This window comes from Eurytemora carolleeae, unplaced genomic scaffold (assembly GCF_000591075.1).
Source record: "Eurytemora carolleeae unplaced genomic scaffold, Eaff_2.0 scaffold693, whole genome shotgun sequence".
NCBI lineage: Eukaryota > Metazoa > Arthropoda > Copepoda > Calanoida > Temoridae > Eurytemora > Eurytemora carolleeae.
This window is the reverse complement of record NW_019396581.1, coordinates 46,153-72,396: the sequence shown is the minus strand read 5'-3', so window position 1 is coordinate 72,396 and position 26,244 is coordinate 46,153. Positions and strand designations below refer to the sequence as shown.

Genomic DNA, 26,244 nt, shown 5'->3' with positions numbered 1-26,244 from the left:
GCGAAAATGAAGCGAAATGGTTGTGAAAAAAAAATTCTGCGAAAAATGCAATATTTTCGCTAAACGATTTTTCATTTTCGCTGAAAATCCTAGTACAAATACTAATGGAAAAGTGTTATTGAACTGATTAGCTCTTATGCCTCGTAGACCAATGATAGGGATTGAGTCGTACCTGGATTGATACGGCTTTGAAAGATATTTATGGAGTAGTGCATTTAATACAGTGCTACCCATTAGTTTTGTTTGAGACCTGTTTATCAGCAAACCCTATATTTTACCGTTCACCAAATTTTAGAGGTAATTTTGAATCACACCCAATCTAAAACTTTTTATCTTTACAACTTGATGTCGTTCTATATATTAAAGTATGAATTCTAGATTAAAAGTCATAATTGGAAATATCTCTGACTTTTTCCTTCAGATTGCGAAGTCCTTTTATTATTGCTTCTGTTATAATTTTGAGTTTGATTCCTTGTTTTGTGAATGTCTCGAGATTTTCTTGAGGTTTTCTCAAGTTTTCCGTCGTCTTCTGTTAATTTTTCCTTAGTGTGGTTTTCCTCTTGTGTAATGTTGCTGAGGTGTTCTTCACCTCTTCTGTGATTCCCCGAATTTTCTTTGACGGGATTTTCAAAGGAATTCCTACCCCCATTGTTGTACTGGACCCCTTGAATTTTTAGCTGAGTTGAAACTAAATTTCGAACCTGAAAAAAAGAAAAGGAAGTTAGTTACCATATCTTTCACTTCAATTGAACATTTTTAAAATGAAAACTCCTTGTTTATTTTTTTTCAAATTTTAAGGAAAAATCAATTGGTTTTGAAATGTTTAATTCAAATTTTTTTTTGTATAATTTTTTTCACACTTTTAAAAATTTTATAGGTCTTTGTAATCTGTAGCCTACATAAACCGGAAAAAATTTCGGTTTACGAAATGGAAACTGGAAATTTTACAGTTAACGTTATGTAAACCGGAAAAATTTCTGGTTCATTAAATGGAAACTGGAAATTTTACGGTTTCCATTCGGTAAACAGGAAAAATTTCCGGATTACGTCACGTAAACGGTTTACCCCGGAATTCCAGATTATGCAACAGATTCCCAGATCATTCCATTTCCAAAATGGAAATTTTGTTCCGGAAAAATGGAAACCCATTTATTTCAATCAATAAGTTGCATAAATTAAAAAACCTATTTTAATCTTGTATTTATTCAAGATAAAAAGTATTTAAAAAAATATATAATTAGGATAGTCTTCTGAATTCTTTATAGAATAAAATATTTAGAGAAACAATATTTCTGCAATTTCCGTTCTCACGATTTTTTATCAGTTTTTTTTACAACTTTTTCACCAGTAAATTTTTCCGTTTTTTTATGCAGATTTTCTTATTTTTTATGAATTTTTCCTTCCAGTTTATTTTTCATTATTTTTGCCACCAAGAGAAGAGTGAAATTTCATTGGAAATGTTTTCTCCTGTTTCCTAAGACCCTCCCCTTGGACCATCCTTGGACAGCGGACACGCTTATCTCAGATCCTACACTATCTACCACACCCCTCTCCTCTGTCAACAAGAATGGGAAGAGGAGGAATAAATGGAACTCTCTGCACGCTTAGCTCCAGGTTTAGCATATACTCGCTGAAATGCACAGCGTTGCCCGTGGAAGAAAACAAATTTCGAAATTTTGATATAAAATTTCGGATTTTCAGAGAAATTATTTTCAGCCTATGTTAGCCCAACGGCACCTCAATTTGGTCCAGCCGTTTGGCCAGCTATACCTCACATACAAATATATATGAGCAAAGAGCGTTATTATATATTATTAATTCTGGATTCTTCTGTCCTCGTCAAAAGAGTCGTAAAGCGGAAGACTTAATTTATGAAATATTCCATTGGACCTAAATTTGGCCTGCCTCTATGTATTACGTGTCAGGGTGTTTGCTTGTTTGTAAACAATAAACGGCTAAACCGATCGGGTCCGATTTTTTGTAAATCACATAACACAAGGAAAGGCCTATTGACCAGTAAAAAAGGACAAAAAGGTTGTAATTTATTATTTTTGAATTTCTTTTTTAAACATTCAAATCCGTGTGAATTTGAATATTATTAATGAAACATTATCAGGCTGTTTGTAAAAAAAGGGTTAAACTTGACAGCATTTTTTTCCTTAATATAATATTTTTAACAAAGACGCATTCATGGTTTTCAATGTAAAGTTTAAAGTAAATATACCTTTCTATGATAGTAAAAAGTTGACGCAGCAAGGAAAATACAGGTCGTTAAGCAACACCCGAACAGTACCCAGCTTACAACCTTCAAGAAAATAAATGTTTCATGGAAAGCAGGATATCTTTATCGTCAGTTTTAGGCCGTAAATAATGATTTATAGGCGACTAATACTTTACACTAAGTTTTAAAAACAGGAGGGAAATTTTTAAATTTTACAGCACACTTAAATATTTTAGACCAGTTTTCCACCTACATACAAGGCCTTTTAAGAAAAGTTTTTAAAATCACTCTAAATAAAAAGAAAACACAAAATAAAGTTATAAATCGTATATTATTGAGCCCTACAGGTAATGAGTTTGAGTTTTAGTTTTTTCTCTAAATGAGCTCGATTTTACTAAGTGCAGAATTATTGCCTTCAATACCAGGAAAGCATTAGGTATTGCGAGGGCTCCTCTAGTGATATCTTGAAACTAACCTCATAAATGCCATGAAATTTTGAATTTTTTATGAATGAGAGATTTCCTCTTGACAGACAGCGAGAGAACAACAAAATAACTTCATTACTAACTACTAAAATGTATGTTCTGTACATGGTTACTTTTTTTTGCAAACCGTTGAGTGTAAATAATTCGCAAAGTAAAGGTAAAGGTACTTTTAGAATAATAACTACAAATCCTTTATTTCGTATCATTTTTTTTACAATACTGTGCTGACATTATGTTCATTAAATATGCTTTAAGAAAATTAAATTTAAGACTATTGAAAGTCCAGTATAGAACCACAATATGTGTGTTGTTCTGATTCCATTTTCGTCGTTATTGATTTTAAAAGTAATTTCTTTGACCAAATCTACTGATCAAACTATTTTTAGGTTTTTTTTTTCTTTCAAATTTGTCTTGAGATTACTCTTTTCTTTCATGAAAATAAAAAATGATCTATCCAAGTTTTTGTGTAAAATAAATACCCGAGGGAAAATGAAAATCTGCAATATTAAATATTTCTGGATGCATTAATTTTTGAGGTCGGTAAAGTATTACCTCTGAAGATATGGACTCCTCCTGAAAGAAAGTTTAAAATAGAATTTGAGTTTAAACAAATTATTTAAACAAGTCTGCAATTGCTTTTCAGGCACTGATTGCAAGAGTCATTTACTATAAAAATATAATCTTAAATATAACAATATTTATAAGGTTTACTAATCATAAAATTATATCTTTAAGAAAAATGTGATTTAAAAGCTATTGAAATCTATAAATTAATGACAAGTAACTGAAGTTTCCCGCGCTGTCCGTGGGATTTTTTAAAAATCGAATAAAAAATTTTAATTAAATGGGTTCCCTCAAAAAATGTCAGCCAATTTGGTCCAGCTATTTGGCCAGCTATAGCTAACGTATATACATACATATACATTTACAAATATAATTATATGAGCTAAGAGCTTTATTATATAAATATGTCAATTAGGGTTTAATACACAAAAACCTGAAATTAGTAGAATATAGTGATTTTCTCAGAATTATTAGATTAACGATAAACGGTATGATTAAATTTGTGTATTATTTGCCCGGAATGTAGATTGATTTTTACCTGATTGTACGTATCATGAACTCCAACTGAATCTGGGCCTACACACTCAGAAGTATATGGATCTACTCCTCGTGTTGAAACGCTTTTACTTTTACACTGCATAAAGTGACACACTATTTAGAATCAATTTTTTATTTTAACACAAATAAAAGAATGTAAGACAAAACCTATCTAAGTTTGATAATACCCAACTTCAAAAGGGGAAAATTTCTTTGAAAACAATCTATTTCTTTAAAAACTGAATTGTATTATGTATTGGGCGATAATTACAATCTACAAAATAAAATTAATAAAGTTACAATAAGGCGAGTTTTCCAGATAAGGAAAAACAAAGCATCTGGACACAGTCAGATTCAGATTTAGAACAGGGTTCAGGTAAACACTCAGTTTCAGTTTAATGAAAGGAATTGAGTTTTTCCACAAACTCAAATTTTCTAATCCCTTAATCTTTGCAACCTGATGGAGTGAATCTTTAATATATCAAACTGAAACTATTCGATTTAACAGAAGTCATAGTTTGAAATATCAAAGGTCTGTGACATTGGGATGCAGAGAAATAGGGATTAAATAAATGGAGTTTGTGACAAAAACTTAGTTTCTATAAAAAAAATCAAATTTTAAACTGTAAGAACACCCGAGGAGAATAAGGGTAAATATAAACTTAAACATAGCATGTTTTCGTGGATTTATAAAAAATCGATTTTTATTAATGCAAAGAAATTGAGTTTGTGCCACAAACTCTGATTTTCTCATTCCTATAACTTTACAACCTAATGTCGTATACCCTTGATATTTCAAACTATAAATCATATTAGACCACATAATCTAAGTTTGAAATATCGAAGGTTTACAACATCAGGCTGCAAAGATATAGGGATTATAAAAATTTAGTTTGTGGCAAAAACTCAGTTCTTTTCTTCAATTCTAACTATTCATAATCCTTCCCTGGGATCATGTGAGCTCCCACATAAAAATCTAGGCCCGATTGATTCAGTCGTTTTTACGCTTATCGATTACAAACAAACAATCAAATAGACAAGCAAAGTATATGAGGAAGAAAGACCTTAGATTAAAGGTTCGCTGGAAACTGAATCTTAACAGAGGAAAACTGAGAAAAACTGACATAAACATAAAGACAAAAAAAAAACTGAGCAGCAGAGTGCTCTAGCTGATTTCGAAAACTCATCTAATATCGATGTTAGAAGATCGCGAGCTATTTTTTGACCATTTTGCAACAGTGTGTTAAAATATAGTCAGGGTCAGCACATTAAAGATAAGCTCCTGCATAAAATTAGAAAAGATAGCGCTTCGGTCCCCAGAAAACATCATTTGGAATGCGCTATTTTAATGTAACTTTTAGGTTTAACACGCTTAAAACAAGGATTATACATTCAGTTCACACTGTATCCTTCAATAGATCTTAGCACATTCATACTAAAGGGTATTGAAAATAACGAAACCATTCACATTTTTGCACAAATACAGTGTTAAAATAACTGTCGAAAAAGCAAATTTAGGCCTACGTGATTATTTCCTTTTTACAAAACTCAGGGATGTACATAATGGCGTGAAAATGACAAGAATCTGTTTAAAAGTATTCAAAAACCTCAAATTATGAAAAGCTTTGTATATTATTAGATTACAAGTTCAGGCTGGCAATCACCTATTAGACGCCTGGAGGAAAACGTTTCCTGGCAAACGCATTCAGCAAGGACAACAATTTAGAAGAATTGGACCATTACTAAGCTAACAGGACCATATGTTTTTACAAAAAGGAATATACCTTACTATGTCGAAAGCTTTTCCAGGTATAAAATAATTCTAATCTGGTCCATGAGGGCTCAGCTAGCTGGACGAACGTACCTGTAAACAGCCCCTGCTGCCAGCTTCTTCAATAGTTTCAATCATAGTTTGGTTTACACTTGACAATGTCTATGAAGGTTTTCAATGTCTGGCCTATAGTTAAAAATATTTGGGGCAACTTTAAAAAGGTTGTCAGAAAGAAATGCGAAAACCTCTGTCAACTGAAGCAAATCACCACAGTGATGAATTCTGTACTATAGGCGTATCATTTCCATCCGTAACAAATGAAGAGCTGCAGATTCAGATCATTAATCCGATAATTTTGAACCATGTTATCCTAACATCCATATACTATAGAGCCACTGTTAAATTAGATTCATTAAGATCGGATAATTATTTAGCCTAAGAGGGAAAAACATGTTCAGTTTTTAAACATCCTTGAATTTGTATCAAATTTGAATACCATAAGTTAATTCCGCGCCGTACAATGTATATTAAAAAATAGAAAAAAAAATATTTAGAAATAAAATTGTAACACTAGCACTGGTGAGCTTGATTAGTATGTTGTATGTACCAACCACTAACTTTACAAACAAAATATTTAGATCTTAAAAATCAAGAGCGAGACATATTTAATCACGTAAACTAAATTGAACTACTTCTGTTATGAGCCCGGTCAAGCCAAAGAAGTCCACAAGGGTTCACTCTGTCTTTCTATTAATTGCATCTGGTCTCTGTATAAATTTTCGTAATTAATTAGCCTTTTACTATCTTACTCGCTCAAAGTAGAGGTCCCAAGTTCCTTCTCTGTGAAACGAAGCCGGGAGCAGGCATAAAAGCGGTCCCAGGATGGGAGTAATTCATCCCAGACAAGATAAAGGAATGAAGGAAATAAATAGTGAAATTTCATCTTTAGCTTTTCTCTTGCATACATCTCAGGTGAAATAAGAAATACAAAAACTTAAAAATGAAGGAGGAAGTACACGCTGATACCGTCCTCAGAGAAAATGAAGATTTACGGTGATTTTTTCTTTCAATGAAAAAACCACCGTATTACCATATTTTTAACCTTCTGCATTTTTTAATTTTTTTCGTTTTTCTAAAAATTAAGGAAAATGTCCAAATGTCCTCCTAGTTCCGATGGCTTTCAACTTCTCAAAATACATTTCTTTAGATTAAATAAATTTTGTTCTGGAAAGATAACAGGAACATAAAGACAACCTGCCTTTTCAAATAATACTACAAGAAACAGACATTTATATTTTCCGCTATGTTGTGCACTTCTAAATTCCTTTTGTACTAAAGCAAAAAACAAATATATATACATACATAGCCAGTTTTCATTAAATAGATACATAAACGTGTTTAAATCCGCTGTTATAAAATTCAACTTAAATATATTTCAATTTTTTTATCTCTCTCATTTAGTCTCATTTAAGCCTAGAGAATTTTTCAGGAAAATGGTTGAAGAGGTTTTGACTGTTTTTAATTGCGTGTACGTTTTGTAGTTCAGGTGTTTTATGCCTTAGAACCCATGGAGAACGATGTTGAAAGATGAAATAGTGTAAATAACATGCTTCACTGTTCTGTGACATTGAACGAGTCTGACCTTTGATATCAAGAAGTTTATGTGTGTGCGAATTTGTATGCTTCTAGTGCATGATTGACAATCCAGCAGATCCATTTCTGTGAAATTTGAATTTGATAGAACTTCATCTAGAGTACATCTAGAGCCTATAGAGATGGACCCCAAGTGCAAATGGCCCTGAACCTACATAAAATCATATTATTAATTTATTTGGATCGTATGTTTGTTTGTAACCAAATGTTAAAACAGCTAAATTAATCGGGCTCAAACTTTTGTTGTATCACACATAACCGGGTTGTTGATTTATTTATTGTATCAGAACTACTTTTTTATTACCTCAGGAAACAAATGTGTGCGATCGAAAAAAAAATCAACAAAACTATAAAATAACGATTATACTTTGTTTTTAATATTTCTTTGCTTGTATTATGTATTTAAAAATGTAACCAATCCTTTATTGTTCACTTTCCTGACAGCTTGTAGTATCCCAGTATGAATTCTTTGCCAACTCACAACTAAATGACAAAATATTTTGGCTTTTCATTACTATTGCATTACTTAATATTCTTGTCGGTAAACGAATACAAGAGTTAATTATCTTTTTTAAAATCCGTAAAGCAAATTGACGTCAACTTAGTCTTTACTTATAGAGGAAATTAGTCAAATTTTCCCTTTATTTTCTTCCATAAGATTATAAGATTTCCTTCAAGTCCTAAAAAATTTACATATATTTGACACCAAAGTCTTTATCTCCTCATTGTTTATTGATCAAATATACGAAAAGATTTTCGTAATACAGATTTTTGACAAAATAGTGTTGTTTTGACCGATGATACTATCCAAGCAGCTGGACTAAAATTTCGAGGTTTAATTTTATTGCGATTTATAGCTTTTCATCCTATCTGGACTTAGGCCACCTAGTTAGAAACCTTAATTTATTTAATTGTAGAGTCCGTGCCTCTTTGAAATGCTAAGAATCTGGCTATTGGTAACTTTTTGATAAAAATGCTTAAATTTATTGTTAATGCAATATTTTTTTATTTGAGAATAAAAAATGTTACGATTTTTGCCTTTTTGTGTCGAACAAAACATTGCAACAAAAAAATCGTCAAAACAAAACAATATTGGTGTCGTAAAAATCCATTCAAAATATCAAATTTTAAGAAAAAGGTTTTTCAGAGTATCTAATTGTTTTAGCTTTAAATCATTTTTTTTTAGAAATAGCGAAAACGAAAATTGACAGCATTTAACGGTTCGAAACGCAGCATTTGATACTAATATTAACATATTTAGAAAATTTAAAAAAATCAACCTCTCCAATGAGATAATATTTTTGAAATCGTTTGATTTTTTTTCTTTAATACATATTGCTCCTAATTTTTGTGGTAGATTTTTATGCCGGAGCAAAAATAATTTTACATTTTCGTTGAAATAGTAATTCTTTCTTATTTTTAAATTATTAAAACTTACTTAAATCCGTTCCCAGTTGTTTTTGACATTTAAAAACATCATACAGCAAACATTTTATGACGACATTTTTGCTGGCTTTAGAAGTATATTGAAGGTTTCGGTTTTATAGTGATTGCTATTTCAAGAAAGTTGAATAACTTTTTAACATATTGCATTTCCTTTATATGAAAAAATATTTACCTTAACATTTTATTTTTATAAATTTGCTCATCGCATTCGCATTCACAAGTTTCGTTGTTAAATCTTCCTCGACAGCTAAGTGAAGATATATGCTTGCACTGTACACTCCCCTAGATCTTTATTTATTTAAACTGTAAAAGACTCTATTCGGGGACATAAGTTCCAAACCAGGATTATAGCCCATTTCTAACATTATGTGTTTAAAATATTTATATCGTATTATATTATATTATATTTATATTTAAATGAAAGAAAATTATTTTTGTTTTTTATTTTGTTTATATTAATTTACCAATTCTTAACAAGATTGAGTATTGAATATTGTATTTTTTTCCAGACTGACAAAAATATTATAAGAAAACAAGATTTTACCGTTTAACAAAGGTGCAGTTTATATTTAAAATGACGTTTAGTATCAGAAGTAGTTTTTAGTAAATGACCAAAATCAACACTGTTCCCACATTCCTTTGATTTTGTTTAACATTATATAATCTAAATTGTTTTCTGAAATACAATGTGTATACAAGGTACATTATTCAATAATGGTATTAAACTTGTAATTTAAACTTGTACTTCGGGCATGAACTCATCTTTTCCTGATATCCCTCAAATCCTCTAAACTAACCCATAAATCAATACTTACTGTCTCATCACATAGATTGAATACTGAATTTTTAATTCTATATCTAGTAAAACCCAGAAAATATTGTTTTTAACCCTATCCCTTAGGGACAGGAAATCCAGGAAACGCTGGGGAAGGGGGTGAATTTGACCCCCCTCCCTCTTTATCCCATGTTTGATGTCCAAATATGACAAATGATACATCATGCAATGGAAAGCTTTTTTGTTCTACTTTTAGAATCTGAAAAAAATTTGCAAATTTGCTAAATCTTTTTTTTTTTGCAAAATCCAGTTTTATTGAAAATGTCCAAAAAATGATAAAATATACATTTTTGAAAATCCCTTAACCATGCTATTTCAAATATGCAAAAATATTTGCAAAATTTTAAACAACCTGATGAGTAACTAAGAAAAACTAAAAATATGCAAATTTCCTTTGACGGGTTGTTTGCAAATAATTTGTAAACTATTTTTTGCAAAATTTGTGCAATCCGTTTCCTTGTAATTTCATAGGCTTTCCAAATAGCTAAAGTTATCAAAATCTGACAACTGAAAGTACTAAGTAGTCATTTAGGCAGTTAGATTAAAAGCCCGGTTTTAGGTCTAAAGGGAGGGCTTTTAGGAAAAGTCAGAAGATTTCAACAGTCTCAGACCAAAACTTTTTGAGTTTTGTAAAAAACTACAGGGGGTAGGGGTTAAATTGACCCCCCCCCCCTCAGCAGGAATAGGGTTCAAAATTGACATCAAATTTATGAATGACGAAGAACCTTTAATATAAGTAAAGAAATTCCTTTTCTTTGATCTTTTATGAAATTTCTATTTCTCTGAAATCTCAAAGGTTAATTAAGATACATACAAAACAAAAGATGTGCAAGAGCATCAAAAGTTCTTACATTGTAATCCTAATACTGAGGGTCAAAAATGACTAAACAAGATTCACTCTTTTGATATCTAAATTTGCGTCAAACCCGAAAACCCCAAGAAATCTAAAATATTTGCCACGATCTGTAAATTATCCTGGATTACATATCATCAAAAGATCTTTGTTTGCCTGGCAGCCGCAATCTACGTGTTCATCCAGCAACATCTCTTTCATCTTTTCCCTTGGATCTCGTCCTATTAACTGCATAGAACTCAATTAATTGGGTGGAAGCAGTTAATGCCAATCTAAGTCAAAATAATGGTTTGTCAAATTAACGATCAACAAATTTTCTTTCCTTTATGCAATTATGTTTAAAAAGCAGAGTTACATGCCTGATTTAAATTTATAATTTATTTGATTTACAGTTAATTCATCTATATATAAATTTGGCTAGTCTGTCTGGGTGTCTGTTTGTCTGTTTGTTTGTTTGTATCCAATAAACGTCAAAACGGCTGAACCGATCGGGCCCAAATTTGTTGTGGGACATCTAGGGACCCCAGGGAAGGTTTATGAAAAATCAAAATTTCAAATATTTGTCTCCATCAAAATTCGATCGTCATTAAATTTTTAAAATTTTTGAAAATCCGCGAAATTTGTTGTGAAAATCCGCGAATTATTTTTGTTTTGTTTTACGATGTACACAAAGAGAACATGTTCACAACTAATTTAGAAGATGGGCGCGAAGCGCCCTTTTAAAGCTAGAAAGAAGGGCGCGAAGCGCCTTGAATTTCTAGTAACTTTAAATTAGGGGCCTTCCCTATAAAAGTGGCTTGCCGATTTATTTTGGTAGTAGAGAGAAAGAGGAAAGATTGATACAATTCAACACAACTTAAAGAGACAGTTCACTTATTTGGCTAATTTTAGGGTAAACTAAATAGCCTATTAGCCTATTAGCTATTCATTGGTATGAGTCTTATTTTCAAAGACAACTGTGAACTGAGCCAATTTATCATTCAGAATTCCAGAGCAATGTCACTATTTGATGTTTTTTGTCATAGCCATGGATTTTTAAATATTATCAAATATTTAACTAAATTCTAGTATCTAATAGTTAACTGTAGAGATCTTTAATTTTAAAAAAAAAATTATTTTAAAATTGTCTATTTTTAAAATATAACTAATTATAAGCATTTGACAGTTTGATACGTTTCCCCTACTTTTCAAGAAATCCCCGTGATTTATTGAAAAGTTGGAATCTAGGAACCGGTTTTTCTGAGAGAGAAAGACGTCTTTGCATAAACATGTTAATTTGTTAAATCATATTTGGACACGTTAATTTCTTGCTAATTTTAAAATCAGAAGTTTTATTTTTTTTAAAATAATGGCTGACACTGATGTCATTGAAATATGATAATTTTAGATTTTATTGGACTGAAAAAACGTTGGAATAGTGTCTTTGTAACATACCTTTCCCTGCTGGATTCTAAGCGATAGATCGGCCTTTTCTCCGGTCATAGATATCTTTAAAAAGTAAGACTAATACCAATTAATAGCTAATAGGGTAATTAGTTTACCATGAAATTACACAAATAATAAGTGAACGGTCCTTTTCAGAGAGATAACAAGGACATCTTTTTATTGTTTATCGTATTGTTCATGTGTGCTGTTATTCTATTTTGAAAAAGAAACAGAGTTTAAAACATAAAATGGATTGAATTCCTGTCATATTTGATTTTTGATTAAAAAAACTTTTTTTGGCTGGAATATTATGAAGTTATGAGATTCCTTTCTGAACTTTTGCTCGAAAATCATTAATTATGAACATCTTTGTGTGGTAATATTAGTTGTGTTCTTAATTACAAAATTAAGGATATTATGAGTATTGAGTAGATTTGAAATTTAACAATCTCTTTAAACATTACGGAAGCAATATTGTTCATACATTCGTTAAACTGTATAAAATATGTGTTCCACGTGATTTATAAGCGCTACTTGCTAAACAAATACAGAAACTTTTTTGAATTTTCATGTTTGTTAAGTATGTTAAAACTGTCTTATTAAACAATAAGCATATTTTTGGTTTACCGTCGTTTTCACCGTCATCTTTACTCTCTTTTGTCTAACTCTAGTTGCCACACAATCTATTTCTTCATTAGTAGAACTGCACCTTCCCTTGCACCTATGATAGGGTTAAATATATACATTATAAATGCATGCTACCTCAAAAGGCAATTCCAACAAAGGGCAGTTAACAGTCGGAAATAAGACATAGTGCCGGGAAAGTGGACCGCAAAGAGAATAGAATATATATTAGAGAGGAATTTACTCGAAGAAAGGGTAAAACGGCCATTTTAATGTACTGTTTCCATACTGCAGGTGTGCTTCAGGTGTGCTTCACATATTTGTGCTATATAACCTTTTGGGCCCTGGAACATCATTTTATTTAAAATCTAAAATTAATATTAAAAGAAACCCAAATTTTGAAATAGGCTGGTTTCATAATTAAAACCAATGATAATTTCACATATACTATGTCTTTCACGTTACAAACAATGATTTTTCGTTATAACTATAAATGACATGATGTTTTTTATTCACCTAATTCATTTTATAAGTTTATTTAACAGCTTAAAAAATTCGAAATTGAAATGGATAGTCTAGGGAACATACTGAATTAATGTTCTCTACTGCATATAATTCGTGAACATTTACATGATTTGTACACTTTTAACTCCCTTTCAGGCTGAAAGGGCCTGACAAAATTCATACCGAGGGATTGTCTAAATTCCACTCTAATATATATTCTATTCTTTTTGTTTATAGATATTGGATCTAAAGAAATATATCTTAATTGAACTGCATATAATTTGTGAACATTTACATGATTTTTACACTTTGAAATCCCTTACAGGCTAACAAGGGCTGACAAAATTCATACCGAGGGATTTATTAAATTCCACTCTGATATATATTTTATTCTCTTTGGTGGACCCCCTCCCCTTAAGATTTCAGGTTCTGATCGTCATTGAGTGCTAATATTTAACACAAATGTTTTTCTAGCTTAGATCGGGTTAAAATTACCTTCAGACAGAGTTTATTTCTGAAAATGTTCTGAATTTATGTTCAACTGGTATGATAACAGAAATTTATATAAACTTGTATTAATCCAGAGAAATGTGGATTTAAATACAATTAAAGTAAAACAGTTGCCAAGGGCTACCTTAATATTTTTAAAATTTGTCAAATCAATATTGTAAACAGTTTGTAAATTTATTGTCATAAATTCTCTGTGTGCCCTGGATTGTAATCCTCCCCTTGAGATTTAATAGTCTGGTTGTCACTATTTGTATTTAAAGGGACAGACAGGCTATGAAAGGTTGTATGCAGTGTTGTGGACAATTTCTTTAGGATTCATTTGAGACATACAACAATTTTCCAGGATGTATAATTACTGAGTTTGAGTGCATAGTCGACGTTCAAAATCATGAATTTGGGTGGGTACGTTTTCAGAATCGGTTTTTTAAATTATTGAATAACGACGACGAGAAATAAAGTAAAAATTATTCAGCAAACATATTTCTCATAAGGAAGGAATTGAGTCTTTGTCACAAACTATGATTATCTAATCTCTATATCTTTGTAACCCAATTCCGTAGACCTTAGATATTTCAAACTATGAATTCTGTTAGATAAAAAAAATCTAAGTTTGAAATATCAAAGGTTTACACCATCAGTTGGAAGAAATATAGGTTTTAGAAAATCAGAGTTTGTTACAAAGACTCAATTCCTTTGTCAATAAATAAATGCTAGAATCAATTATTTCGTTTTCATCATGAAACTACGTTTCTTACTTTTTTGAAAATGTATTCCCAGATTTCTACAAATTCTTCAAATATCGTCTTTTCAATAATAATTCCAGAAACTCTGCAGAAAATCTTTGTAAATAATGAGAAATTAGAAGAATGAGAAAATAAAAACTATCATAATTGAACAAGATTACTTGTTTTCTCGATAATAAGATTAATTTTTATTTTCTCAACCTGTTCCTAAACAACTAATTAATTTACTGTAGAATTTTGTTAACATTTTTTGTCGCCGTTATTTAATAATTAAAAAAAAACAATGCTGAAAACGTATCCACCAAAAAGTACGATTTTGAACGTTGAATTTGCGCTCAAACTTAGGATTTACAGATCTTTAAAAAGTTTTATATGTCTCAAATAAATCCTAAAGAATTTGTCCACAACACTGCTATACTCAGTTCATCTACTTTACATAGCCAGACCGTCCCTTTAACTAAAGAAAAATCTAAATCAAGTTAACCGGTTTTCATTTACCTTTCAGAAAGTACAGTCTGCCTGTACAATGTTTAATCAATGATTAAAAAATTTTAGGTATCAAGGCCAAATATTTTCTTCCACTTTTTGTCTGTGCCTAGTTGACAATATTAGATTTTTGATCCATTTTTATGTTAATTGATGAATAAATCATGCCAATTTTAACCAACAAAAAGAGGTTCTTATTTGTTGCTTTTTTTCTATCAAGTTGTAGCCTTCCTGAATGTTGTTTTGTACTTAATCATTTGTCCATCGATATTCGATATAAATACATTGCTTAGCTTTTGTCTGTTTGTTTGTAACCGATAAACGTCAAAACAGCTGAACCGTTCGGGCCCACATTTTTTGTGGGACCTCACATATGTCCCCAATCAAGGTTATATTGATGCTCAGAAATGACCAAAAAAATTGTTTTAAAATTATGAAAATACATGAAAAAATTGTAGATCCCCAAAATTTGTTGTGGTTGTTTTATAGAAGAAAAAATGCTGAAAGATTAAGCAAGTAAAAGTTGAAATAGAAGATGTTTCGGAATAACTCATCGCTGGAATAACTGACGATACTGGTAATTGCCAAAAAATATGGTTATTGTAAATACAAATCTCAATTCCATGGAACAATTACACAACTCCGATTTAAAGTGTCAAGGGATGTAATTTTGTGAAAATTCAATAACTAATATTTTTGCATATTATATTATATCACGTGACTCTACCTCAAAAGCTGCATAAGGTTGGGCTCCTTGTACCCTAGGAAATTGACGAACACTTCACTCTTCATATCAGGGAAGGTTATCTTCACTGAAGTCTGAGGTAGCATCAACCATGATCAAAATCATTTATTATTAAAGGAAGTGTTCGCGAAAAATGAAAGGGGGTATAGGCTTAATGCGATAAAAAAAAGCGCTTTTGATCGCTACTAATCTTACTTCTATCTGTTGCGTCTATAAGGAGAAAATTGATAAAGACGTCTCATACCGAAGAGCGTAGCGCTCATACAAATTGAGGAAGTTGGAACATACGACTTAGACCGTAAAAAAATCAAATTAATATCAAACAAATCATTCAGATACTACAACCTATAGTTATCGATTATCTTTCGCCACATTTGTATATATTTAATATTTTATACTAGTTTTGATTTTGTTTTTTAGAATAATATTTAGCTTACAATTTGTTTTCGAACATTCCTGGAAAATATGAAAATGTCGTCTTCATTACCAAAAATCTTCGAAACAGGAATAAACGTTTTTATAAGTAACTCTCAGATCATAACAATTAAAACATATCATGAAAAATTAACTATATATAAATGTGGCGAAAGATAATCGATGACGATAGGTTGTAATATCTAAGTCGTATGTTGCAATTTTCTGAATTTGTATGGACGCCATGTTATTGGTATGAGACGTCTTTGACAATTTTCTTCCTATAGACGCAACAGATAGAAGTAAGATTAGTAGCGATCAAAAGCGCTTTTTTATCGCATTAAGCCTATACCCCCTTTCATTTTTCGCGAACACTCCCTTTAAAAAGCGAAAGAATTTTTGTTCAGACTAAAAGTGTTAATAGTTATTCATTATTTCGAACTCAGTTTAAGCATTTTTTTTCAGGTCGAATTCCTTAGTTGGCCGGCAGGGATGATCTTCAGACGGGGCTTTTTGGATTTCTTCCCTAAAAAAAAGCATAAAAAAACTTATTTTACTACATTTCAATTTTTCAAACAAGTGTAAGGTAACAATCAGTTTGGAGACTTTCTGGCAGACAGAACCTTCTTCTGGGAATGCACTGGTTTTACAGGCTTACCAAATTTGAATCTATCATTTTTTCTATTGATCAATGCAATAAAAAATATATGAAAATTAAATTCATGAATTTCTGGTTTTCTTAATTGTTTGTTTATGTTAATTAGATTGTAAATCGCATAAACTATGTATAGTGTTTCTAAATACATACAGTTCTAAAGATAAATGTGGTTTATGCTCCCCTGATACTAGTATACATCTAACTTTACATTTTACACAAACTAAATTACCTTAACAACTTTTAAAATTAAATATACACAGTTGGGAGAAAAAAGTTTGAACTCAATTGAACTTAGAATTTTAAAACAGAAAAGAACATTTAAAGTAATGAGAGTGTAAATCTTAAATCTTTAAATCGACTCTTTTACTGTTCGATAGTTTTATTGTGATCTTGTGAGATCTATTGATGTCCTGTCATATTTTCGGTAATTTTGTAAAACATTCTAGTCTGCTGAGATCCAGTCTTACATAGTTCCTGTGTTGCCTTGGGTAGTGTAATTTCATTATGTATTATAACAGAACACACAAAAAGACAGGAATCAACTTTATTAGGCTTAATTCTAAATAGTGTTTTTTTTTATAAGGCAAGGTGACAAAAGAATTGAGCCTTTGCCACAAACTCTGATTTTCTAGATCCTAAATCTTTGCAACCCATTGTCGTAGCCCTTAGATCTTTCTTACCAAGAAATCTGTTATAGATCAAATAATCTTAGTTTTAAATTTCAGAGCTTTACACTATCAGAATGCAAAGCTATAAGGATTATAAAATGTTATGTAAAACTCTGAATTAGTTTACAGGAATCTGAAGATGTTTATAAAAAGAAATAATAATAGTTTCACCGTAAAATGCTAGAGCCGATTTTAAAGTCTCAAAAAGAAAGGTCTCACTCAGACCCAATTGTTAAAATAAAATCTTTATAAATTGAAATGTCGAAATACATTTTTATTATTATTAACATTAAATGAACCAAATCCGCTCAAATCTTTTTAATATATTCATAAAAGGTAGATTTCGTACTAACATTATAACACTTTTATATTTTTTGGCTTTTGTCTTCTATTGATTCAAATGTATTTTCTTGTTGATATTAAGAAGAATTGAAGGAAACTCCTTTGGATAAAGAGATTCACTTAAGCTATTTATTTGTTATATTATTACATGTTTGTATAGAAAGCTGATTATATACCAAAAATATATTTCCCACAACCTGAATAGATGATAACATGTCTGACTCCTGTCCATCCTTTACTTAAGGTAACAGAAATATATATATCTTTTCAGAAAACTTCTCAATAACTATAGCTGAATACCTGCAGCTGATAAAGGTAGGTCTTGAAAGGTCAAAATAGAAAAAAGTTTCAAACTCCCAAACTACTCTGAAGAAAATTTTAAAATTTTAAAATACGAAATTTTATTATTTTCAATTGTTTACAAGCAAGTTTTATGAGAAATGCCTTTTTTGGTTAAAAACATAAAAGTGAAATTTTACAAACGATGAATAGCATTTACAGTAGCATTAAATTTCCTGATAACCAATGATTTATTGATTATTTTTTTTTGCCTGAATTATCATGGAAATTATTACTTTGGTAAAAATGTATATCCAACTGCAATATTGATTAGATGTTGAAAATGTCCATTGCATTTTTTCTATATTCTATTTGTACTCTACGAGTACGACCTTAACCTTTTTTCTTAAATTACGCAGTGCAGCTAATTCAGTTGGGGATATATAAATATACATAATCAATTATTCAATCAAAAAAAGCAGATAAACATCCTCATAAACATATATAACTATATTATAAAAATATATATATATATTTAATTTATTATTCAATAAAAAAAAACAGAAAAACATCCTCATACACAATGTTTCATGGACCAATTTTGCCATGAACCAATCTTCAGTGAGGTCTGTTCTCGACTGCATAATATTCCAGTATTTTTTCTGTTTGCGTATTTTCAGGGAAGAGTTGGCGGATTAGCGTTATTTGAATTTAAAAAAATATACATCTATTTATAAATTTAGCTTGTCTGGGTGTTTGTTTGTTTGTTTGTATCCAATAAACGTTAAAACGGCTGAACCAATCGGGCCCAAATTTTTTGTGGGACATCACGTGACCACAGGGAAGGTTTATGAATGATAAAAACTTTAAAAAATGTGTTTTAAAGGTTTTTAATTTTTAAAAAAATTTTAAATTCTTGAAAATCTGCGAATTTTTTTATATGTATATATATATATAGAAAATATAAATATGTACTTTTTTCCTTTATCACATATCTAATTTGTCTTTATATATACAAATGTAAGTAATTATAGATTTTCCATGTGTATTGGTATGCTATTTCAGACGTTTTGAAATTTATTGGATAAACATAGAATTGTTTTTATAAAAGCAAATACTTTTGAATTATAACCACTCTCCCCTCCCCCTCTCGTCTAATACTCAGCTATCCAAAGGATATGATGATAAGAACAAAGAAATATTTTGGCACCTTGCATATTTTCTATCCTGAGTGTCAACAGAGCTTATTTGGGATTATTGTGTTTTATACTTTTCAGAAATATAAAACATGCCATTTAAAACATTACCTTGTAGTGTATTTTCCGCTCCTTGTTTGTAAAAGATTCTTCTTGTTAATATGTCTGTAATGCACAGAAACCGAGTTCATAAAAAAAATATAAGAAGATAGTATGATATTGTTTTTATTTGTTTGCGTGAATAACATTATGATGATTGACTTCTGTGTTTTAATAGAGTAATAATTTTAACTATTTGTTAAATTATTCTCTCAGGTAAGCAAAAAATTTTCCCTTCGTACATTATTGAACAAAGAACAAAGAAATATTACAGATTATTAATTTTTAATTGGGATTTTTTATCAATTATGTTAAGGACACAAGCAAAAAAATCGACAAAAACTTGATTATCTAATTAGCTAAATAAAGCAAAATACAATGCATACTTTTGTTTATCACTATGATTTCAGGAGAAGTAAAAATTTCCATTTACTTTTTAGGGCCGATTTAAGGATTCATCTGTAATTGAATAATGAGATAGATAGAAAGATTATAGATGATACTGCCATGCAATTTCTATTGGTTCAGAATAGACACCAAACACATGATTGAGATAAAATTCGATGGGCATTTTAAAGAAATCAACGGAGGGTTTGCAGAAGCATTTTACATGAATAGATCTAACGGAACAGGATGGGAGTATTATTAGGATCTCATAAAATGTTATTATGTGGAAAATAAACCTTGTTTAGGATTTGCAATGGTTTCAGTGTTTCCTGAGTTTTGTTTCATTTTCTCCCATTATCCCCGCCATAGAAAATTCCTCTACACTTCCCGTACTCAACTGTACAGTCTTATCCTAAACAGAAGATGTTCCTTGTCTTTAATTTCTTTATTTCTGATGAATTTGTGCTACACAATGTGATATTTGGTAGTCTCATTTATGACTCCCATCACATTTTTTTCTTCTCTTTTCTCAATGAATAATTACACGTTTTGGCAGTTTGTTTTAATTATGTATATATTGTGCATTACACAGTTGAAGACCCAAGCCACAGTTTCAGTCAGAGAACAACTTTGCTGGAGACCCTAGCCATTCACCTCGGTTGTAATGAGTCATTTCTTCTAATTTTTCTTAAATTTTATATTGCATAAATGCATATATTTATATTTGTTTGTGCTTTGATTTTAATTCGACATCAATTGCAATCCGTGGTTTGCTTTATGTATTCAAGTCTTGGTTAGTTTAGAAAATATATTGTTTTGTAAAAGTAAAGTTAAAAATTTGGAAACATTCTCCAGACCTAACCTGGAGGAACCATAGAAGTTGAATACTATTATCTATGTTCAATACTCCATGTATATTGTATACATTAGAATGCATTGTGTATTAGAAATAACCACTGAACATATTAAAAAGAAACAAATAACCACTTCTTCTTTCATTAGAAATAATAAATAAAATAATAAAAGAATTAAAATGTAAGTACAGTTTTAAAGTAGATTAAAACAGATTGTATTATGCATAAATATTTTTTATCTCTAACACAATAAAAAAAATCTGGAACTCTCAACTAAAATGATAATAAAGCTCTGATCGCTCATACGTATATTTTTGTATGTTATCTATAGCTAGCCAAGCGGCAGGACCAAATTGGCTGACATGTTAGGAAACCCATGGGTACCACGGGGTAACATAGAATAACAAAATTAGATTTTTTTTTCAAATTTAGATTTTTGAAATGATTTTGTTTGTTTCTTAAAATTTTTTTTAATTCCACGGGCAACGCTCACTTACTTCATACTTTTGATTCAAAATCAAACTTTAAGCACAGGTTGTTTTTTAAAACCTCCTGACATTTATAAAAGTTGGAAAATTTTTTTTTGAGGTAAGATTCGAAATGTTACTTATCAATAAACATAAAATGGTCCTTATTAATAAAAAAATGAGGAATTTGAATAAGACTATTATTATTGATTATTGTTTTTTATTTTTTCTTTTTCTTTTTACAAAAAATGCAGTAAATTTTTATCTAAAATTCAACGAAATTGAGTCTTTGCCACAAACTCTGATTTTCTAATCTCTGTATATGTTCAACTCAATGAACTATGAATTCTTATGGATCAAAAATCCTAAGTTTCAAATATTAAAGATTTTTTGCCCTTAGGTTAACAAGATATAGGGATGGGAAAATCCGTGTTTGTGGCAAAGGCTCAATTACTTTATTCTCCATGTTTAAAAATATATTGTGGCAACATGGATCTTGAAATAATTCATATTTATGAGAATGAGTTTTTTTTGAATTGCGGATCAAACGGATCAATTAAGATCTTTGAATTGCGGATCAAACGGATCAATTGTTTTGATAGAAGAGAATTTTGCTCAAAACGTAACCAAGATTTGAATTCCCAGCCACACTCCGTTATTGCTTTAATGAAGGGAACGTAAATGGTATATTATTAAAGAGAGGATTTACAGATCTTGCTGGCCAAGATTACTGACACCCAGTACAGTACAGTGCAGTACAGTGCAGTACAGTACAGTACAGTACAGTACAGTACAGTACAGTACAGTACAGTACAGTACAGTACAGTAAATGGTATATTATTAAAGAGAGGATTTACAGATCTTGCTGGGCATGATTACTGACACCCAGTACAAATTCCTTCCTTCCAACTAAATGCTTGTCGTGGAAGAAAAAGTTATTATTGAGAATGGAATTGTATCTTAGTCACAAATTTTAATTTTCGAATCCATATTTCTTTGTAACCCAATTTCGAAGACCTTAGATATTTCATAATATGAGTTCTGTTAGATAAAAAATCTAAGTGTTAAATATCAAAGTTTTACACAATCAGGTTGCAAAGATATAGGGAATAAAAAATTGAGTTTGTGTCAAAGACCCAATGCCCTTTCTTACATTTTAAAAAAATTTACCTTATTAAAAAAAAAGTCAGAAATATACATTATTTGCAACCAAAAGACCAAAAATGAACAAATATGTTATCACAAAAAAACACTTAACCTAGCTTTCTGTTTATATATTGATAATAGACATTATAATCGATTAAATAGATTTAGCATATTTTGCTATGTTTACTTGTTCAAAACTGTATTGAAAAATTGATGAAGTAATATTAAACTGTCTGTACCATACACACATTTTACAGAACATAAAAGATTGGCTAATTTGAGATAAACTGATCTACTAACTATAGAATGGCTTTTTTTGTCGAAAATACAAATAAGTAAAATTTAAAAATTGACTACTTTTGCTTGCTTCAAGGGGTGCATTCTTTTAAATAATCCGCCCAAGCCATGATTAATTATCTATATAATTATACCTTTAATAGGTTTGAGCGTTAAACTTTCTTAGAACTACCAAGTTTAAGTGAAATTGAAGCACTTAAATTGTCCTTGTAAATTTTTTAACTATTTCTAAATTCTCGTCAGAGACTGAAATTTTTCTCCAGACTTAGGAGGTAATGATAAAATGCCGAAATAGTTAAAATTATTTCATTTCTGGAAAACGAGATAAGGATTCTAAAGAAAAGTGTATAGATTAAACCCCAGAACAAAAGAAAAATTCAAACCAGCAGAATAAAGAAAATTCGAAGAAAACAGTATATTAGAAACCTGAGAGAGAGATTTTAGCCAGAAAATTGATATCGATTATCAAGATTTTAAAATTAAAGGTAACATTTTTTGTTACCGTAGACAAAAGGGCATTGGAACAAGCAGATTCTGAAAATTGTTTCCTGTATTGCTAACTTTTCAACTAGGAAATAAAGAATAACGAGGTGTTTAATAGTTAATTAACACTATTAACACTAAAAAAATATCCAAAACACTTCTCAGAAAGAATTAAAAATGAAAATAGAGCTTCATAAAGTGTTTACCAAATAAAAACGTTGTTGGCTAGTGCATGAGAGATAGTGATATCTATTTAATGATAAAACTTCTCTTAAAAAACTTTAAACTTATCAAAGTAAAGTTTGTTGAAAAGATTAGTCAGCTCTAAGACATGAGATTTTTGAAGAGCAACGATAGAAAGCAAAATCAAACTTTAATATTCAAATTCAACATAGGCTGCGAATGCGACAACTTCTGCACTGCAGAGCGTAATAAAACTCCTGATTTTGATAATTATTGAGATTGTATTTGTTTGTTTGTTCGCAAAATGACTAAAACTGCATCACAAAAGGATAGGGAAACCACAATCTTCAGTTCAAAATTCACAAATTTATTTATTTATTTACTATTAACAATCTTTTCTTTTGTATTTTATAGCACTTCAGTCTGCATGAGGTGAATTTTGGATTCAAAAAGAAAGTGGTGCATTTAGAAATGTTGTCTTTTTGACCTCGACGTTTCCTAATTGTTAACTAACGGATTAAAAAGTTTGAACTTGCATTACCCAATATACATTAATAATTCAATTCTTTTATTTTTGAATTGACTGGTATTGTGGTATATTAACAAGTGTGGGATAGGAATTGGCATATCAGGAAGGTTTCGTTAAAAAGTTGCTTAACAACCTCTTTATTTAGTGAACAATATGCAAAATTTAGACGAAAAAACGCATAATAGGCGCAGGAAAATAAAATAACAGATTTGTGTCGAATGCAGGCATGATTGTCAATGAGACCATTTTTTTAAATAAAGCTTTTCATTAAGTATAATCTTAAAACTATATTACTCAAGTCCTTAAAACTGCGCTAAACCCTATATCTTTGGATTCCAATGTCGTAAACCTTAGATATTTCAAACTATGAATTTTGTTAGATCAAACAATGTAAGTTTGAAATATCAAAGGTTTACAACATCGATTTCTATAGGGTTAAATATTTTATTTTGTTCCAAAGACTCAATTCCTTTTGTAGTTATTTACCCACCCCTAAAACCATGAAAAATACAATTTTATCCTAGCCTCGCAAAAGCGCTAGTTGCCCCCTTGTTTCTAGAATAACGAGGAATTTAAACGCTGACAAGTTTCCTGGTTGAAAGACCCATCTCAAAACTGAAAACCAATCTTGTGCCCATTTTATGATGTCAGTTTGCCTGTTTATCTTATCTTTTGCCTACCATGAACTATGAACAAAAATGTGATTTACAAACAGTTTACCTGTTTTGCTTGATTTTCTGACTGAAGCACAAACTTAAACGACATATTTTGCATCCATTTAAAAAGATATTTATTTCAATAATTATTCACAAGGACTAAAATATTGCCCAAATAAAACGATGTTAACGAAAAAACCTGTTTTCTATTTTATCAAAATATATGGGGGTTGAAAAATACATTAGAACCCTTTTGTCTTAACCCTATTCAGACTGACATCTCATTTTCCCAAAATAGCTCTCACCTCTTTTTCCTTAGTGTGACAAATCTATAACATATGATACATTTTTGGAAAAACCCTTGGGCACTTGTTCAATGATCTGTAATTTTTTTGGGCAAAACTGTTATTTTGTTATGTTAATTGCAAAATCAAGTTATTTTGCAAAAAATGTACAAAACAAAAAGTGCGCAAAAAATTAAACTTTTTTGAAAAGCCCCTGACCCAGCTAATTCAAATTCAAGAAAAACTAAAAATTTTCAAATTCCCTTTAATGGCGTCGGTGCAAAAACTAAGCAAAATTTCTTTGCAAAAGCGGTGCAATCTACTTCCTTTTGTTAAAGCTAAAAAGTGTTGAAATTCAATGACTGGAAGTAGGTTTAAATATAGATTAAGTCTGGTATAGGTAAAATATGGCATTCAGGCAATAGGTATAAAAGCTCCGCTTTAAGCCTAAACTAGGGGCATGTGTTAGCTGAAAAAGTAGAAAAATGTTCACAGCCTGAGACAGTAACTTTCCAATTTCTATATGTTTGTAACTTGATGTCGTTGATAGACGAATATTTTGAAAGCTTTTATGTGAATTAGGAAATGTAAAAGTAAGGGATTTAAAAATACTTCGGTTCTTATAAAGAACAATTAGTGAATTATGAATTAAAGCAGTTTATTAAAGCAGTTTAACCTGCTATCTTGATTACAAAAAAAGTCCGAAAAATAAGAAATAAGTTGGTTGAAACAGATTTGAGTGATTCAAAGAAGTTTTTTTAATTTCTTGAATTAAAAAATATTCTTTTTGTTTTATACCTGTAAAAGTAGTATGAGAACTAAAGTTTCCCCTCTTGTAATCATTGCTCAGCCAAACTCTAGCATTTTTTTCTAATATTCACGGCATTATAAAGTTAGTTACGATTCAAATATTATGTACATTGTACAAACAAGATGTACAAACTAGATAGATTACTTTACAAGTAAACATTAATTGAATATTATTCATGTGGATTTACACGAGTAACAAAGTGAAACATTTCCATGACATTACATTATACCCATTCATGGGGTCAGTCGGTAACATCATTCGGCTTGGGTCTCTCTTATCAACTGAGTTTGCTTCCATTTAAAATTTTAAAAGTTTAGAACTATTTAAAATAACGCAATGAAAAATCGCCTCTCTAAAGATTAGAAAAGTGAAAGGAAAAAGAAAACTAGAACTCTATAAATTAAAGATAAAATAACATTGAGTCCCCTTTGGGAGGATTTTATCCAAACTTAACTTCCCCTGAAGGAAAGATTTATCAAGATAATCTCTTGGTGTGGGAATTTGCATTAGTTAATGAACAACATCATCTAATGAACATCACAACCCTTTAAAATGTTCAAAAGTTTTTTAACTAGGCCGTTTCTTTACTTGTTTTTTTTTAAATCATAGAATCAAAGGCTATTAAAAAGAATTTAAAACCACTTTAACACAATTAGAACAAAGAAATATGAACAATGATGAATCAGATCTTTTTAAACATTTGAGCATACATAACAGAAAAGACGATTACATTGATATTTCAGAATAGTTTCAATCAAATTTTGTTTAAGGTTAATGCAAAAAAAGTTTTTTTGAAGAAATTTCTTTGAGATGGAATTGGGTACATTAATAAAAGAAGGAATAAAAAGGAGAACGTTTAAAAACTCGGTGTTTGCAAGAGGTACGAAAAAATCTCTATCATTTCTAAAAAGATAATCATGAACATGAACTTGGTGATTCAACAATATGAAGTTTTCAGAATAGTTTGGCAAGTAATTATTAATAAATGCATGAATTAAGTGAAATATTTGCTGATAAATAAGTTCTGGGGAAAGGAAAAACTCACTTTATAAAATGGAATGATTCTATGTTAATCTATTATAACAAAGA

The 26,244-nt window shown here is 30.2% G+C and overlaps 1 protein-coding gene across 2 annotated transcripts in view; it reads right to left on the bottom strand.

Annotated features, from left to right (window-relative positions):
* LOC111705872 (uncharacterized) overlaps positions 1–25,216 on the bottom strand; it is a 31,393-nt gene extending 6,177 nt beyond the window's left edge. Inside the window, exons 1-13 of one of the 2 annotated variants that reach the window (XM_023478569.1) lie at positions 25,143–25,216; positions 19,775–19,857; positions 19,071–19,124; positions 16,291–16,342; positions 15,385–15,476; positions 12,418–12,511; positions 10,522–10,593; positions 8,850–8,959; positions 7,669–7,714; positions 3,809–3,904; positions 3,259–3,279; positions 2,225–2,305; positions 472–701 (exon numbers count right to left, since the gene is read on the bottom strand). In XM_023478569.1, coding sequence (XP_023334337.1) covers positions 472–701; positions 2,225–2,305; positions 3,259–3,279; positions 3,809–3,904; positions 7,669–7,714; positions 8,850–8,959; positions 10,522–10,593; positions 12,418–12,511; positions 15,385–15,476; positions 16,291–16,342; positions 19,071–19,124; positions 19,775–19,857; positions 25,143–25,187 — 1,076 coding nt within the window. In that variant the 5' untranslated portion in view covers positions 25,188–25,216. The remainder of the gene's footprint in view (positions 1–471; positions 702–2,224; positions 2,306–3,258; positions 3,280–3,808; positions 3,905–7,668; positions 7,715–8,849; positions 8,960–10,521; positions 10,594–12,417; positions 12,512–15,384; positions 15,477–16,290; positions 16,343–19,070; positions 19,125–19,774; positions 19,858–25,142) is intronic. The other variant, XM_023478570.1, reaches the window with a different exon arrangement.
* Positions 25,217–26,244: the final 1,028 nt, after the last annotated feature.